At 37.8% G+C, this 18,568-nt stretch overlaps 1 protein-coding gene across 1 annotated transcript; it reads left to right on the forward strand.

The window, feature by feature from the left end:
- Window positions 1-206: 206 nt before the first annotated feature.
- On the forward strand, window positions 207-16,476 carry NUSAP1 (nucleolar and spindle associated protein 1; the record flags this gene model as incomplete). Its single annotated transcript, XM_081325368.1, has 12 exons — window positions 207-299; window positions 1,507-1,569; window positions 2,766-2,939; window positions 5,374-5,512; window positions 6,592-6,687; window positions 9,054-9,163; window positions 13,823-13,888; window positions 13,976-14,166; window positions 14,514-14,698; window positions 14,963-15,076; window positions 15,501-15,591; window positions 15,947-16,476. The coding sequence occupies 12 exons, from the start codon at window positions 207-209 to the stop codon at window positions 16,032-16,034; spliced, it is 1,410 nt and encodes a 469-aa protein (XP_081181494.1). The 3' UTR covers window positions 16,035-16,476.
- Window positions 16,477-18,568: the final 2,092 nt, after the last annotated feature.

The raw sequence follows: 18,568 nt of genomic DNA on the forward strand, positions 1-18,568 counted from the left end.
AGCTCGGAAGCTTTCTGGCGAGTTTGTAAGGTAACACAACGGCCCCTTTTTATTTATAAGTGTTTTTTTCATCCTGGGATCTGATTGGCTTTTCTAGCAAGGGCTCGACAGAGATTTCGCCACGATTGGGACGTTTGAAAATAGAGGCGGGACCGAAGAGGCGCGGCGGTTGAACCTTAGAGTTGATTGTTGGGCGGGTAACAGTCATGGAGACGCTCTCTTCGTCTCAATTGGAGGCGCTCAAATACAGCGAATTGCAGTCCTTGGCCAAGTCGGTGGGGTTGAAAGCTAACCTCAAGGTGAGCTCTGGGCTGGCCAGGCGGGTGGGGAAACAAAAGCACTTTGGCGTAGATAGTAGCGAGCCGGGAGAGCGGGTCCCTGGCCAGCCCTTTTAAGTAAGGGACGTCTCGATACCTTCACTATAAGTTGCCGCCTCGAACTAAACCTTGGAAATGGGCATAACCCGAATCGTGGATCTTGCCGTTGCAGGACTATGATTTTGTGACTTCGGTAGACTACTTGGCTTTTATTAGGCTAGTAGCCCGTTCCCTAAAGCAGGGCTGAACAAGTGTGATTTAGTACAGATAATCCTCGATTTACAACAGTTTACTTAGTGACCATTCAAAGTTACAAGGTCACTTGGAAAAAAGCGAGTTATAACCATTTTTACGGTTATGACCGCTGCAGCATCCCCACGGTCATGTGATTTACATTCGGTTGTTTGACTTGCATTTATGAGGGCCATGTGATCACCTTTTGCAATTTTCTGACAAGCAAAGTCAATAGGGAGACCAGATTCACTTAACTGTGTTACTAATTTAACAATTGCAGTGAATCAGTCAACAAATGTGGCAAGAAAAGTTGTAAAATGGGGCAAAACTCAACCAATTTCTCACTTAGCAACATAACGTTTGGGCTCAATTGTTGTAAATCGAGGACTACCTGTACTGTATTTTTCAAACTTGACAACAATAAATTATGTTGACTTCAATTCCCAGAATTGCCCAACCAGCATGGAGAATATCCATGCTTCTTAACCCTTGCCATGTTCGAAAAACATTTAGTGTAATCTCTGATTACTTCTCTGCCTTTGACATAAGAACTGATGAGAATCTGGGTGTGATGGTAGATGGGATTTCACTTGTCCAACTAAAATGTGTAGTCATCACTAGCTAGCCGATATGATTTGTTTTTTTCAAAAAGTTTTCCAAGGGCTGATTCAACTGTGATCCCTACACCTTTTGCAAAAGGACAAAGATGCTGCTGGAATTAGAGATTCTGTGCCTTCAGCTGGGTGAGAGTCAAGAGCTAGAATTGTGGGAGTTATGATCAGAAGATAGGCCTGAAGCTCAGCTAAGAAGCACCAAAAAGAGAGGTTAAAGGGCAAGGTTCCCATCCTTGAGGCAGCTGAAGTGAGAAATATATCACAAATGTGTTACAGGTTTTTACACCTAGCTGCAGTAACTTGATTTATAACAGCCCTTTTTGATGATCATTTTCTCTTAGGCACCCAAGCTGTTAAATGCATTAAAGAATCACTTCTGTGAAGAAAATAAAAATATAAATATGGTAAGGGCACTTTTTGACAATTTCATTAGCATTTTATCCTCTAGCAATGGTATTTTAAAATAGAGTAAATCCTGTTTCTTCCATATAATGAAAAGCCTCAAACACATTATTTAGCTGTCTGGCTATGGATCTGGTAGAAGTAATCTCATATTTATGTTCATCTGATTTTCTTTAGCATAACAATTTTGGGGACAAACTACTATGAACAAACAGCTTTTAGACTGTTGTTAACCAGGGTGGATAATCAATGATTTTTTAAAAAAAATGGATTTTTATTTTGTATTTTTATCAAATTTATTTTAATAAAGTGCTTTTGGAGTAAAATCTGTCTAAAGATAGTTTTCTATTTAAGATACATTAAGAATTTAGTTTATTCAGCATGAAATGAAGTTTAGTTACGTAGCGTGAGGCTGTATATTCTGCAATATTTACATTTTAGTAAACTCATTCAATGAATCCAAGCTCTGCAAGCTGAGATAACATGCACTGCATTGATGCATTCACTCAATTTCACAGTAACCATGAAATAAATCATAAAGTTCAGGAATGTTCTTTTATCCCATTGTTTTGCAGATCTATGTACACTGCAAACTGTATGATTGAAGAGAATGCATCTGTACCAGGCTCTTAAGTGTTTTAATTAAATAAAAGAGTTTGACTAGTTCTCCAACTATGTGTGATTAACCTATTAACTTATTAAAATCAGTTCTGATATCGCTGTTTTACTAAGCTGACAACTTATTCTAAATAGGAAACCTTCATTTTGTTTACAAATAATAATATACAGATTTTAACTACCAGCAAGAATGAGTTCTTACATTTAAAGAGCACCTGTCATTTCAGATCCATCATGGCAGCGCTATTAGCGGGCATCCACTCACTTGCTGCCTGCCATGTCCCTCACCTTGTTGTGTCACTGCCGCATCACCAGCCGTCCCATTAAAGTGGATGGGACTGTTGGTGACTCAGCGATGGGTCAGGAGGAGCCACTGCAGGACAGAGATGACAGTTGCTCTTTAAAAATTATGATTTAAATTGAGTTGCTTTAAATCAAGCCTTTTAGTGATTTAAATCGTGATTTAAATCAACTTGATTTAAATCAAATCCACCCTGTCGTTAACTGAATAATACCTTATGGTTTGTCCCTGAAATAAATATGAAGATGATAATAAAATGGCTGAGTTTCTTTTCTGTAGGGTATCAAAAAGACATCCCCATCTACAGATATTGAGGAACAGAATGGCAGTCAAATTTCCGTAAATACATCCACAATCACCAAAAGGCATAGAAAACAGAAAGAAGATAATGCCCAGCAAACTACAGAAGAAAATCTTAATGAAGAAAAAATAGAACTCAATTCAGAGAAAGAGGTGATACTATTTATATGAAATTGTAAGATATGCAAGTTCCTAGTTTTTACGTTTGGTTGATTATTGTGAATATCAAGAGCTGGCAGTCTACAATCGGTTGTAGATTTGATGGAAATTATAATACAATATGGGAAAGTTTCGGGCTTTAAGGTGAATAATAATAAGACTAAAATTTTATCTAAAAATATGACTAAGAATGAGAAGGATATGTTAGTAAAATTGACAGGTTATGAAATTGTGAAAAAGGTTAAATATTTGGGGGTATATATTACAGCTTCTAATGTGAAATTATATAAGAATAATTGTGAGATGTTATGGTCAAAAGTACAAAAGGACTTAAATAATTGGAAAAAATTACAATTATCTTTGTTGGGAAAAATTGCAGCTGTTAAAATGAATGTTTTACCAAAGTTTCTCTTTTTGTTTCAAATGATACCTATTTTGAAAAAAGATGCTAATTTGGATGAATGGCAGAAGGGTATTAATAAATTTATCTGGGTGGGGAAAAAACCGAGAGTTAAACTTAAGATTTTACAAGACGCTCGGGAAAGAGGAGGACTTAAAGTGCCTAATTTGAAATTATATTATGATGCAGTGGTTTTAACACTGGTTAGTGATTGGCTTAATTTGACCAATAAAAGCATACTTTATATTGAGGGATGGGACTTATTATATGGGTGGCATGCATATTTGATTTATGATAAAAAAGTTGATAAGGCCTTTAAATCTCATATTTTAAGAAGTGCTTTATTGCATGTTTGGAAAAAGTACTGTATTATAAGTTAAATTATAAAATACCAATTTGGGGGATTCCTGGACACGCAATAGAGGGGGTATCTATGGGTGTGAATTTGGATATGATTTCTTATAAGCAAATACTGAGATTGGAAGGGAGTGACTGGCAATTAAGGTCACTAGCCGAGCTAAAACAAGAAAATATTGTACAGTCTTGGTTTCAGTATACTCAATTGCAAGTTAGGTGGAAGTTGGACCAGAAGGTTGGTTTGACGCTGATGGATGAAAATTTGGTAAAACAGATTAAAGATCAAACTCGAGAGCACATAAAGAGAATTTATAATGCTTTAATAGAATTGGACTCGGAAACGGAATTGGTGAAAGATTGCATGGTAAAGTGGGCTCAAAATATTCAAGAACCTATTCCATTGGATGTGTGGGAGGTAATTTGGGTTAGAAATGTAAAATTTACTCAAGCTCAAAACTTAAGAGAAAATTTTTATAAAATGTTTTATAGATGGCATTTGGATCCTAAAAAGCTGTCTTGTATGTATTCCAATTTACAGCCCAAGTGTTGGAGATGTGGTAGTTTGGATGCTACCTATTTTCATATTTGGTGGACTTGTAGAAATATAAAAGCTTTTTGGATTAAAATTTGGTGGAACATTCAAAAGATTTTTAAGAGAAAGATAAAGTTTACTTCACAATTATTTTTATTGGGTGTTATTACAGACTGTAACACTAAAGAAATTAATTTGATGTTGAATTTGATAACAGCTGCGAGGTTACTGGTAGGGCAATATTGGAAGAAGGATTGTCTGCCTACTTTAGAGGAATGGACGCTTAAAGTGTCAAACTTAGCAGAAATGGCTAAGATTTCTGCTTACTTGAAAGATCATTCACGAGAGATACATTTCGGTTTGGAGAAGATGGATAGATTATATTCAGAAAAAATATGGCACTAAAAAGTTCCATTTAGCTTATGAGTAAATTCTAGATTGTTATTGTTATAATTTAAATTTTTTCTAGAAATTGGGTATTTTAGAGTGTTGGTAATTATGTTAAAAGCGGGTTAAAGTGTATTATGTATTTGGTTTTTTATACAGTTGATTAATGTTAGTTAGATTATGATTATTATATATTTGTAACCCTGTAATCAGCTTTGGGGGGGTTAGGGGGGGTTGGGAAGGGGATAATATTGTAACTTTTTATAAAACTTCAATAAAAAAGAGCTGGCAGAAGATTATAAAAATAGAAATTTATATCTCAGTAATTTATGAATTCAGTAGACCTTTTTGACTTTATTATATTAATGATCTGCTCAATAAAGCAGGACTGAAGAAACGTGATTTAGTACTGTGTGTTTCAAACTTGACAACATTAAGATGTATGGATTTCAATTCCACACATTGTTTAATGGAGCATAAATTTTGCAATGCTATGTAATTTATTTTGCAACACTTATGCTACTCTTTGCCAGAAAATGGAAGTTTCTACTGTATGTATGCTTCTGAAACTTTTCTCTAGCCTTGACATTAATAGTGTCCCTTTTTTGTCTGTATATTTATATATTATATGGAACTACCGTAATAACAGGAATAAGTGTACTGAATGGAATAGAAATTGTATATGAGTACACTTGCATAAATATGTTGCCTGTATGAGAAAATTGAGGTGAAACTCCATTATATCCTTCCAGGATGCAGGATTTGGAAAGATACTGGGGATAAACCAAAATGATGTATCACAAAGCAGTGGAACAGCAGGAAAGTTAGAAGACTTTGTCACTCCAAGTCAACAAAAAGAAAGAAGTTCTACTAGGCAAAAAGGAGTCGAAAGTAATTTGCATTTATAAATGGAATATTTGTTTTGCTTTGACATTTAGGACAAGTTGTGGACAACTTATTTGATCTTTGTCACTAGCTTTTGTCATCTGTAAAATCACAGGATTTTCAGAAACAGAACATAGTTTGGAGGAAATAATATCTGAATATTGAACGTTGCCTTGTCTAACAATCCAGCCATAAAGTTAAATGTGATGGAAGCTTGGATACTATAAATGACTAGTATTTTGTGGTGTGTTTTAGTTCTGACTAAATAACCCATATTTCAAGCAGGATAGCATCTACTACAAGTAGTCCTCACTTAACTATTAGTTCAGTGACTTTGAAATTATGACTCCAGCTGAATGGATGTTTTGACCTAACCTTGAAATTATGGCCATTGCAGCACCCCCACCCCACAGTCACATGATCAAAATGTTGGTGCTTGGCAGCTCGCCTGCATTTAGGACCTCAACAAGTGTTTCAACTCCCCCCACTTGCCTATCCCTACTGCTACCAGCTGACTTGTTTTCTTCCCACTGATGACAAGGCATGCCCAGCTGAGATAGCTGCTGATTCTTTCCAAGGCCAAAGACATGTAAGGTGTTTGGCTAATGAGCCAACTGGAAGTGTTGCTAAGTGGTCCCTTCACCTGATGTTTCACCTAATGACTGCTTTGCTTAGTGATAGAAATTCCATTCCCAATTAGGGTTGTTAAGCATGGACTACTACTGTAATTGCATAATAACAAACTCCTTAAAAGAAGAATGTGGCTTTGTATCCTGTACCTCAGACATGTCAAACTCGGGACGTCACATGACGTTGCGTGACGTATCGGAGCTTTTTCTCCATTGCCAGCAATGGGGTGGGTGCAGTTTCCTGATGATGCGTCCGGCCTACGGGCTGGGAGTTTGACACCCCTGCTCTACCTTTTAACTCAGTAGCTTGAATGAAATACTGCTGAATTAACACATGAACTGTGATGTGTGATGGAAATATGCAGAACCAAGTTTGACCAACTTAGAACTAGAGAAGTTTATGAATCTTTTTGATTGTTTCACAGAGATGCATCTAATCTAATATGTTTACCTCAGGTAAAACTTTACTGGATTCTCTTTCTGGAAAGAAAACTACTAGCACAGGAAGTAAATCTAAATTGGGAAGAATAGGAATAATTTCTACCACCCCAGGTATGTACGTTAAGCATAGTGACTGTATGCACAGAATATTTACTTGTTTATAAATGAAAAGACTGGAGATAAATGGGGAAATATATTACATTGGAAACTTTTCAGCAACAGCTAGGACCCCCATCCCCCCCAAGGTATTAAAACAATAGTTACTTTATTCTATAGGGATTGTTAATCAGTGTTCTGTTTAAAAATAGATTACCGTATATGTGTATAATATGTAAGTGCATATGATTGCACATTATCCTTTATCCTTCCATTCGAGACAGCAAGAAATAATTTGCAGATAGGGTGGTGAGCTGAAGAAAAAGATATTGAGACTTCAGAAAAGAGCAACAAATATGATTAGGAGACTGGTTGCAATAACTGAGTATGTCTAGTCCACAGGTCGGTAACCCGCGGCTCTGGAGCCGCATGCGGCTCTTTCAGCCTTCTGCGGCTCCCAGTCGTCCGCCATTAGCAGAGAGAGAGAGAGAGAGACAGAGAGGCACTTGCGCTCCCCCGCCTCTCTCTGTATGTATAAAAAAGAGAGTGGCCTCACGCTGTTCTCCGACAAGCTTATTAGGTAGGGCTCCTGCCTTTGCTGCATCTCCGCAGAAAGCAGCATATCTCTCTCTCTCTCTCTCTCTCTCTCTCTCTCTCTCTCTCTCTCTCTCTCTCTCTCTCATACACACACACACACACACACACACACACAGAGAGAGAGGTGGGAGGAGAGGACTGGCAGATCAAGGGCAGGAGAGCCAGCCCAATAAGAATGTGTGTCAGCTTGTCGGAGAACAGCTTGAAGCTAGCTTGCCAGGTGAGCAGAAGATCGGAGAGAGGGGAGGGAGGGAGGGAGGGAGAGAGAAAGGGAGACAGAGACAGAGAGAGAGAACTCATGCACAGCAGCCTCTACTTCTTTTTAATTAAATTCTTCAATAAAGCTCCTCCCGCACATGTGCGCGCGTGCAAGTTTTGCAGCTCCCAGTGTTCTTTTCTCTGGAAAACGGGTCCAAGTGGCTCTTTTGAGTGTTTAAAGTTGCCAACCCCTGGTCTAGTCTAACAAAGAGAAGGACTATGGATGATACAATAGCAGTCTGCCATGGTGGCGCAGTGGTTAGAATGCAGTGTTGCAGGCTAATTCTGCTGTTTGCCAGGGGTTCAATCCTCACTGGTTCAAGTTAACTTAGCCTTTCATCCTTCCAAGGTTGGTAAAATGAGGACCCAGATTGTTGGGGGCAATATGCTGACTGTAAACAACTTAAAGAGGGCTGTAAAGCACTGTCAAGTGGCATGTAAGTCTATATGCTATTGCTGTCTAAGGGACTGCCACAAAAAAGAAGGGGGATCAACCTATTCTCCAAAGCACCTGAGGGCAAAACAAGAAGTAACAAATGGAAACTTATCAAAGAGATCCAACTTGGATCTGAGGAGAAATTTCCTGACAGTGAGAACAATCAGTGGAACGGCTTGCCTCCAGAAAGAGATTGGACAATCATTTATCTGAAATGGTATATAGTCTCCTCTCCTGCTTGAGCAGGGAGTTGGACTAGAAGAGTTCCAAGGTCCCTTCCAACTCTGTTAATCTGTTATTTCATGGCGGGGAAAAAGAAAAAAGAACACTGAATATGAATCAGAGGAAGAGAAGAAATAACTCAACTAATATATATATATATATATTTAATCTTGACAATATACAGGGTGTTGTCATCAAAGTCAGGACCCACAGGCAATTTATTGCATAAATTACATTAAATGTTCAAATTGGATGCCATTTCATTTTAAATGCTTTCTCATTCACTTTACACATGACATTTGAATATTACAAAGTGTAATTATTTTTGTAAAAAAAGTTAATGAAATGTGATTGGCCTATGATAGCAGCCCTGAACCTTTTGGGTACCATGAACTGATTCCGTGGAGGGCAGTTTTTCTGTGGACCGGGGGAACCTGGCTTTGTGTGCTGCCTAGATCCCTCATGTGTGCATTTGGGGCTTCGCTCACTTCTAGAGACCAGTTCTTGGCAGGCTATGGACCAATGCCCATCCGGAGACTAGGGGTTAGGAACCCCCGGCCTATGGAACCCAACATTTGGTATGCCTTATATATTCTATAGCTTCATTTAATTTGGAATTAGTAAGAGAATTGAAATGAACATTATTCCAAATTAAATGTACTCCTTTATTTTAAAACATTAATTTGCTGCATTGTAAGTCTTCTCTGGGTGTGCCTTAAAACATTTGCCCATGAACCTGTTACTTCAAAAAAATAGCTGACTTTTCTTGTTTCAGTATCAGATAAATATTTAATATTAAGCTGTATGTTTCAATGAACTGGCAATGAAGACAAGAAAAATCTGAGTAATAAACTTTTCAATATTGTAGATTTTAAGAAAATTCATGAGGCTCAGTTCAAGAAAATGTTATCTATTGATGAATACATTGAAAGGAAGAATAAAATGTGTAATTTCAGCAATTCAGTTGATGAAATCAAGGTAAGCGATCTTTCTCCTACCCCAGATATATGAAGATTGAACTGAATGAAATTACAGTATGTCTCTTACTCAGTCTTATTTAAAAGAACATGTCTATAGATGCCTTTAAAAAAATAGCCTACCTTATTTTTGGAGGTAATCTGATCAATTTGTTCTATGAGCCCCTCAAAAAGTGGGGATAGTTATGTCATGGTCACATTTCCCATTTACTGGAAATATTTAAACCCTGGCCAATTAAATCAGACTTCCATTCTTCAAAGGTTATGTCCAATGATCTGTCTAAGGGATTTATTTGTTCACAGTTCTCGAAGACCTGTTCTCCAATAATAACAATATGACAAATCATATTTTTGCCTAACTAGCAAATGCCAAGTGGTGTGTCCTGCTTACGTATATAACAAACAGGGGAAAAGCCCCAAGATTGCTTTGTGTTGCATAGAAAGCCTGGCTGTGGAAATATAACACGCACACCCCTACCCTGTAGGTTTAGGGGAAAGCCATTAATTGTGTTCATAATAGCAACTCAAGTAGCTGGGATAAAGGACGATGAATAAGAAGGAATACTAATTTCACTTCTTCAAACATATAGTTGGTCCAGAAATTAAGGACCATACAAAGTTGTGGCAAACATTGTTTAACATTTCAACTAGTGATTCTACATATGACCAGACATTCAATGAGCTAGGGTAGGAATTAGGTCCTGGTTATCTTACTCAGTTTGGTGGACGCTTTTTTAGCTATCATCTATCAGTCTATAATAACTAACCTTTTGTGGAGATCCTGTTATGAAAATGCGTGACAAAAATAATCCTAACTATACTGAGAGCTTCTGTATTTTCTTGGCTTCAGAGATGAGTAGATGGAATGAGAAGGAGGTTTTCAATCAAGGCACTAAGCTTAAAAATGTCTGAGTGAAAGGTATCTGTCATAACCCTTGTCTGATTTTCAACAGGAAGTGAAAACGTGTCTACATATACACTTTTTGGTTAGAGTACTGATTTTTTTCCCTATTTTCCCATAAGTGTGGGATCTGCTTTTTTGTTTCTGACCTACTGAGTGTTGATCTATTGGTTGTGACAGGAAATGCCTGATTGGCTTGTTGCCCAAGGTTGATGTGGGCTGAGAAAGAATGACTGACCACATTCACCCAGTTGGCTTTCATGTCTAAGGCAGGGCTAGAATGCACAGTCTCCTGGTTTCTAGGCTAGTGTCTTAACTATTAAACCAAACTGGCTCTCTAGTTAGAGTATTGATATACAGTTTTTCTTGTTGGAGCTATTAACTTGGGAGATCTTTAGCGTTGTTTTCTTGCAGATGTTTCATTACCCAAAGTAGGTAACATCAATGTTACTGAGGAATGGGGTTTGCTCTCAATTTATCTACTGGCTTGCCCATGGGTGTTGCTGGGCTGGAGCTTTAGTTGGGCTGTTGAACTAGTGTTTGGCAGTTCTTTGATTGGGGTATTGTTTGCTTGATTGTTGTTCTGAAGTTAATCTTGGGGTTAAATCTGTGCTCATCTGGGTGCTGATTGCTGGTGGGGAGGTGTTCTGGTCTTTTTGTTCCCTTTTCGGCTTGTTGATTGTCTCCTTTAACACAGTATGTAGATGTTGTTTAGTCAGTAAAAAAAAAAAGACCAGGAGCTAACTGGCTCAGATCATGAGCTTTCATTGCAACATTTAGGCTTAAATTGAAGAAAGTAGGGAAAAACACTAGGCCACTCACGTATGAACTAAATCATATCCCTGATGAATATACAGTAGAAGTGACAAATAGATTTAAGGAATTACATCTGATAGACAGAGTACCTGAAGAACTATGGACAGAGGTACACAACATTGTACAAGAGGTAGCAACTAAAACCATGCCAAAGAAAAAGAAATGCAAGAAAGCAAAATGGCTGTCTAAGGAAGCTTTGCAAATAGCTGAGGAAAGAAGGGAAAGTAAAGGCAAGGGAGAAAGACAAAGATACACCCAATTGAATGCAGAATACCAGAGAATAACTAGAAGAGATAACAATGCCCTCTTAAATGAACAGTGCAAAGAAATAGAAGACAACAATAGAATAGGTAGGACCAGAGATCTCTTCAAGAAAATTGGAGATATGAAGAGAACGTTTCATGCAAAGATGGACATGATAAAGGACCAAAATGGCAAAGACCTAACAGAGGCAGAAGAGATTAAGAAGAGGTGGCAAAATTACACAGAAGAACTATACAAGAACGAGCTTAGCGTCCCTGATAACCACGATGGGGTGGTCACTGACCCCGAGCCAGACATCCTAGAAAGTGAAGTGAAATGGGCCTTAGGAAATCTGAGCAACAACAAAGCTAGTGGAGGTGACAGTATTCCAACTGAGCTATTCAAAATCTTAAAAGACGATGCAGTAAAAGTGCTACAGTCAGTTTGCCAGCAAATTTGGAAAACTCAACAGTGGGCACAGGATTGGAAAAGGTCAGTTTAAATTCCAATTCCAAAGAAAGGCAATGGCAAAGAATGTTCAAACTATTGCACCATTGCTCTCATTTCACATGCTAATAAAGTTATGCTTAAAATCCTACAAGTTAGACTCCAGCAGTATGTGGATCGAGAACTACCAGAAGTACAGGCAGGATTTCGAAGAGGCAGAGGAACTAGAGATCAAATTGCCAACATACGCTGGATCATGGAGAAAGCTAGGGAGTTCCAGAAAAATATTTACTTCTGCTTCATTGACTATGCTAAAGCCTTTGATTGAGTGGATCACAACAAATTGTGGCAAGTTCTATTTGTCTCTTGAGAAACCTATATGCGGGTCAAGAAGCAACAGTGAGAACTGGACACAGAACCACTGATTTGTTCAAAATTGAGAAAGGAGTCCGGCAAGGCTGTATACTGTCGCCCTGCCTATTTAACTTATATGCAGAGCACATCATGAGAAAGGCAGGGCTAGATTAATCAAAAATTGGAATTAAGATTGCCAGGAGAAATATCAACTACCTAAGACATGCAGATGATAATGGCAGAAATTGAAGAAGAACTAAAGAGCCTCTTGTTGCGGGTGAAGAAGGAGAGTGCAAAAGTGGGCTTGAAAGTCAACATTAAGAAAACCAAGATCATGGCATCTGGTCCTCTCAATTCCTGGCAAATATATAAGGAAGAAATGGAGGCAGTGACAGATTTTATTTTCCTGGGCTCCAAGATCACCGCAGATGGGGACTGCAGTCAAGAAATTAAAAGACGCTTGCTCCTGGGGAGGACAGCTATGGCAAATCTAGACAACATACTAAAAAGCAGACACTTCACCCTGCCAACAAAAGTGCGTATAGTCAAGGCCATTGTTTTCCCAGTTGCAATGTATGGCTGTGAAAGCTGGACCATAAGAAAGGCTGAGTGCCAAAGAATTGAGGCCTTTGAACTATGGTGCTGGAGAAGACTCCTGCAAGTCCCTTGGACTGCAAGGCGTTCAGACCGGTCAGTTCTAGAGGAGATCAACCCTGACTGCTCTTTAGAAGGTCAGATCCTGAAGCTGAAACTCAAATGCTTTGGCCACCTAATGAGAAGGAAGGACTCACTGGAGAAGAGCCTAATGCTGGGAAAGATTGAGGGCAAGAGAAGAAAGGGCTGGATGGAGTCACTGAAGCATTAGGTGTGAGCTTAAATGGACTCCAGAAGGTAGAGGACAGGAAGGCCTGGAGGAATGTTATCCATGGGGTCGCGATGGGTCGGACACGACTTTGCAACTAACAACAACAACAATCTATTGATAGCCAATTTATCAGAGTGCCATGTTTAGAAGAATTTCATAGTGCTTTTGGAGTTGGCTGGGTCTACGATGATCAGTTTCTCAGTTGAAACTATGGTTAAATCTGTCCACATTTTGTGAAATTAAAGAATTTTCATCATGTCTTGACTGCTAGTTGGTGTTCTGCTAGTCTTCTGCCTGTTTGCCCCACATGACGGCTGTTGCAGTCTTTACATTGTATGTTGTAGTAGATGAATCCTGTTTTTTCTTCTGGGACTGCTGGGTCTTTTGGCTTACTTAGGATGTTTTAGAGGCCTGTAGTTGGTTTGTGTGCTGATTCCATGTGGTTGTAATAGTCTGTTGGTGCTTTGTCAGATGTTTTTGATGTATGGCATTGTTATCTTTGGGTAATGAAACACGCAAGAAAAATAGCCAAGCTCAGATATTACCAAGATCTCTTCATTTCAACCCTCTCCTTTATCAGTAGCTATTAACTTTGGAAGTTATGTTTTGGACTGACCATAAAGTAATTGAGATTTTCTTAATTTCAAGTGGTTTAAGTTTGCAAAAATTTAGAAAACTATTTTGGCTCAAATTCTAGCTTATGTTAATGTCACTTTTTGTTGCTCTTCATGGACCCCACTTAGTTTCTAAAAAGCACAGGAACCTTCCTAATGACTACACTGAGCTCAGGCCGAACATCATAACGAACCTGTGGCTTAAAACAAATATAAGTTCTTAATTAAAGTTTCCATTGTTTCTTGTAGTGATAGATGAACTGGAGTAAAGAAGAAAAGCAGTATTATTTTTTTAAGTTTTTGCTTCTGTTTGACAATTTGTTCATCTCTATGTCTAGCACTGGTTTTTAAAAGCATCCTGGTATTTTATTATGAGCAATTGTTAAGAGGGAAAAAAAATCCTAGGTCTCTTAATTGCAGATCCTGGCTAAGAAGAATAAATCTCTGAAGACTTCTCAGAAAGAAAATCTAAATACCAATTCAAAGGTAAGGATAAATTTTCCGTTAATAACTTCCTTTCAACTTCCTTTCAACAAAGCACATGCTAAAATGTAGACATGTCCCTCATCTTAGCAGGTATGTTCCAGTTCCAGAGGGGCTTTATTAAGTCCCACTTCTCAAAAGAATAGGCTTTCTGCCACAGGCACTCCAATAAAACTGCGGCATTCAAAACGCAATTCCTCTGGCACTGCAAATAAAAGTATTCTAGCTCGAAAATCATCCTTCAGTTCAAACAGCCTTTCTACAACTAAAATGAATGTCAGGTAAGATGATATGTGGCATTAAATAAAAATAGCTTACATGTGGCAATGTGTGAATTACCAAATTTAAGGTCATAGAATCCAAATTTATACATTTTCATAAACAAAAATACAAGTGTTTGGACTTAGGTCAATTTTTTTTTGCATTTCCTCAGTAAAAATGAGCTATGCATTTGAGAGAATGAGATTATATGTAGAATGTACAAAAAGTTTTTAAAAGAATTCTGAGTTAATTCCAGTGTTTTCTGTGACAGGATATTCAAATGTTTCAATATTTTTATATGCTCCTAGTTGTTTGGATGAAGTGTATATAAAATTATGAGCCATTAAATACTATATGTTTTGGTTAGGTTTTCTGAATCTACAAAAGACAATGAAGAGAAACGTTCCCTTATCAAAACTCCATCTAGGAAATCTTCATTTCTGAAAAACTGCACTCCAGATAATCAGAAAAGCAGTGAATGTATAACTAGCAAAGACTTCAAAGAAGGAGCAATGAACTGTCAGACAACAGAAACTTCTGTTACAAATTCTGGTAACTTTTCCGAAGAACTGTATAATTACTAACATGCACTTCATTTACATGTGATTGTTGTGAAGGATATTTATGCAGAATTTTTACACAGTCAAGACGATGTTCCTTTTGTTTCCAGTATGTATAATATTCTAATTGGCACCAAGGGTAAAAACAAGGCTATATTCTAGCATTCAAGTGTTATTCCCATTTTTAAACTCAAAAGTTAAATGAGTATGATCTTGTTGCTTATTAATTATCACTACATTGATTTTCTATTTATAGCTGTCACTCCTTTCAAGTTTATAAATCAGACTCTAGAACCCACAAGCACCAAGAAACCAGTATTTGATCTCCAAGCAAGTCTATCAAGACCACTTACTTATCAGCCACACAAAGGTAGCCATAGTTTTAAAAATAACTCAAGTGTAAAAGAGCATGAAAATATTACCAGTTGCAAACAAATTGAGTATTTAGTCACATACTGTCTGCAACTTGCCTTTATTTTTTCAAAGGTAACTTATACATATAAATGTACATTATTCTCAAATTAATTTTTCATGTGTAATTTGACATATTAATGGAAACTAAGTTAAAACAAGCTATTCCTTGCTTTTTGAGTTTGTTCTTATCTCACACAAGTATATTTTTGGCTGGTTTGCTGCTAATAAAGTATCTTATTTTTTGGCTATATATATTAACTTGCCTCACATAGGCAAACTTTTCTCACAAAAGAAATATGGGAAATATTTGCTATTTTACTTGATGCAGCAGATGAGAACAGGAAAGAGACAAGTAACACATTTTCCTTACATCAATATAGGAAAACTGAAACCATGGGGCAACCCTAGCAAGACTCCCCAGAGACTATATTCCCACAAGAAATACTACAAAGAGCCACCTCTTCAAACCAGGCAAGTATATAATGTCAGTTCTTAAAAGCCCCTGTCAAGTGCTAGGATTATTCTGTTGTCCTCTGCTTTCATTAACATTTGGGTAATCTTGAAGTTTATACCTTTTTCATTTTAGAACTGTAGAAATTTGATCAAATGCAGAGCCTTTCTTAAAATTCTCTATAGTATATTCCTTAAGAGAGGTTTGATGGCCCTATGCCAAAAATTAGATCACATAAGAGAAAAAAGGCAAGGATTTCTGGCAAGTAGCTAAAAACTTAATTGCATGAAGTGGGAATAATAGAACTAAGTTTGCCTTCGTTTTACTTACCTGTGCATTAATGGTAACATTATTTTGTCATATTTTGTTTAACAGAGATGAGAGACGGAAGAAACATATACAAGAAAGAAAACAAAGAAAAGACCAAAAGCTTAGCACATTTAGGGGCCTGACTGTTATTTAAAGCTGACTTTCAAATTGTTCTGTAGATAATCTTAATACTGAAAATCTTTACTTTCTTGTAAATAATTCTTGTCTTTCCTTGAGCTACCTAGTCTGAGTAATCTTAATATGAACATAGAACGCTGGCGCTACTAAATCCAGTTATTCGGTAGCTAATGCTATTCTTAGAAAACTTAGAAACATTTCCAAAAGGTTAGCTATCTTTTCTTCTCTCAAATCTGCTTAGTATATGCCTTAACTATATCCTAAACTGTCTGGAAACATTCTCTTCTCAACACCTGGATCAAAGATTATTGTATCAAACAATTCAATCTTCTGGATATACAGCAAATTTTAAATTCATTTAATGAGAATTTTTTTATAAAAATGTCTTAATTTACTCCTAATTAAAATAATTGTGTTTATAGATAAAAGTTCATTTTAATTTTATTACTACTGGTATACAGCTTTGTCATATGTTGTCAACTTTTGTCAGTCAACTTTCATTATACATATATTCTGATGATTAGATTTTTCTTTTTAAAGTAGAATTGTTAATTTAATTAGCAAGTCAAAAAGAAAAGCTACCACAAATAAATCTATGATAGAAATAAAAACCTATGTTCTATACTCCAATTGGGGAAAATAGGATAGTATACACTGAGACCCCTTCATGGATTACTGCCTTGTCGTGGCGAAGGGGCTTGCGTAATTCAATGAAGCTATGAGCTATGCCGTGCAGGGCCACCCAAGACGGACAGGTCATAGCTGAGAGTTCTGACAAAACGTGATCCACTGGAGAAGGAAATGGCAACCCACTCCAGTATCTTTGCCATGAAAACCCTATGGACAGTACCAAAAGGCAAAACGATATGACGCTGGAAGATGAGCCCATCAGGTCGGAAGGCGTCCAATATGCTACTGGGGAAGAGCAGAGGGCTAGTACTAGTAGCGCCAGAAAGAATGAAGTGACTGGGCCAAAGCCGAAAGGACGCTCAGCTGTGGATATGTCTGGTGGTGAAAGGAAAGTCCGATGCTGTAAAGATTTTTTCTCCATAGGAACCTGGAATGTAAGATCCATGAATCAAGGAAAGCTGGACGTGGTCAAACAAGAGATGACAAGACTGAACATCGACATCTTAGGTATCAGCGAACTAAAATGGACAGGAATGGGTGAATTTAATTCAGATGACCATCAGGTATACTACTGCGGGCAAGAATCCCTCAGAAGAAATGGAGTAGCCTTCATAGTTAATAAAAGAGTAGGAAAATCAATACTGGGATACAATCCTCAAAATGACAGAATGATCTCAGTTCGAATCCAAGGGAAACCATTCAATATCACAGTAGTCCAAGTCTATGCCCCAACCACCAGTGCTGAAGAGGATGAAATTGACCGGTTCTATGAAGCCCTACAGCACCTTATAGAAGTAACACCAAAAAATGATGTCCTTATCATCATGGGGGATTGGAATGCTAAAGTAGGAAGCCAAAAGATAACTGGAATAACAGGCAGGTTTGGCCTTGGAGTACAAAATGAAGCAGGGCACAGGCTGATAGAATTTTGTCAAGAGAATACGATGGTCATAGCAAACACTCTTTTCCAACAACCCAAGAGACGGCTCTACACATGGACATCACCAGATGGTCAACACAGAAATCAGATTGACTATATGCTCTGCAGCCAAAGATGGAGAAGCTCTATACAGTCGGTAAAAACAAGACCAGGAGCTGACTGTGGCTCAGACCATGAGCTTCTCCTTGCAAAGTTTAGGCTTAAACTGAAGAAAGTAGGGAAAAGCACTAGGCCACTCAGGTACGAATTAAATCATATCCCTGTTGAATATACAGTAGAGGTGACAAATAGATTTAAGGAATTAGATCTGATAGACAGAGTGCCTAAAGAACTATGGACAGAGGTTCGCGACATTGTACAACAGGTAGCAACCAAAACCATCCCAAAGAAAAAGAAATGCAAGAAAGCAAAATGGCTGTCTGAGGAAGCTTTGCAAATAGCTGAGGAAAGGAGGAAAGCGAAAGGCAAGGGAGAAAAACATAGATATGCCCAATTGAATGCAGAATTCCAGAGAATAGCTAGAAGAGATAAGAATGCCTTCTTAAATGAACAGTGCAAAGAAATAGAAGAAAACAATAGAATAGGGAGGACCAGAGATCTTTTCAAGAAAATTGGAGAGATGAAGGGAACATTCCATGCAAAAATGGGCATGATAAAGGACCAAAATGGTAGGGACCTTACAGAGGCAGAAGAGATTAAGAAGAGGTGGCAAAATTACACAGAAGAACTATACAAGAATGAGCTTAACGTCCCAGATAATCACAATGAGGTGGTCACTGACCTCGAGCCAGACATCCTAGAATGTGAAGTGAAGTGGGCCTTAGAAAAGCTGAGCAACAACAAAGCTAGTGGAGGTGACAGTATTCCAGCTGAGCTATTCAAAATCTTAAAAGACAGTGCAGTAAAAGTGCTACACTCAATTTGCCAGCAAATTTGGAAAACTCAACAGTGGCCACAGGATTGGAAAAGATCAGTTTACA

The sequence above is a fragment of the Vipera berus genome (genome assembly GCF_964194415.1).
Source record: "Vipera berus genome assembly, chromosome: 1".
Classification (NCBI taxonomy): Eukaryota; Metazoa; Chordata; class Lepidosauria; order Squamata; family Viperidae; genus Vipera; species Vipera berus.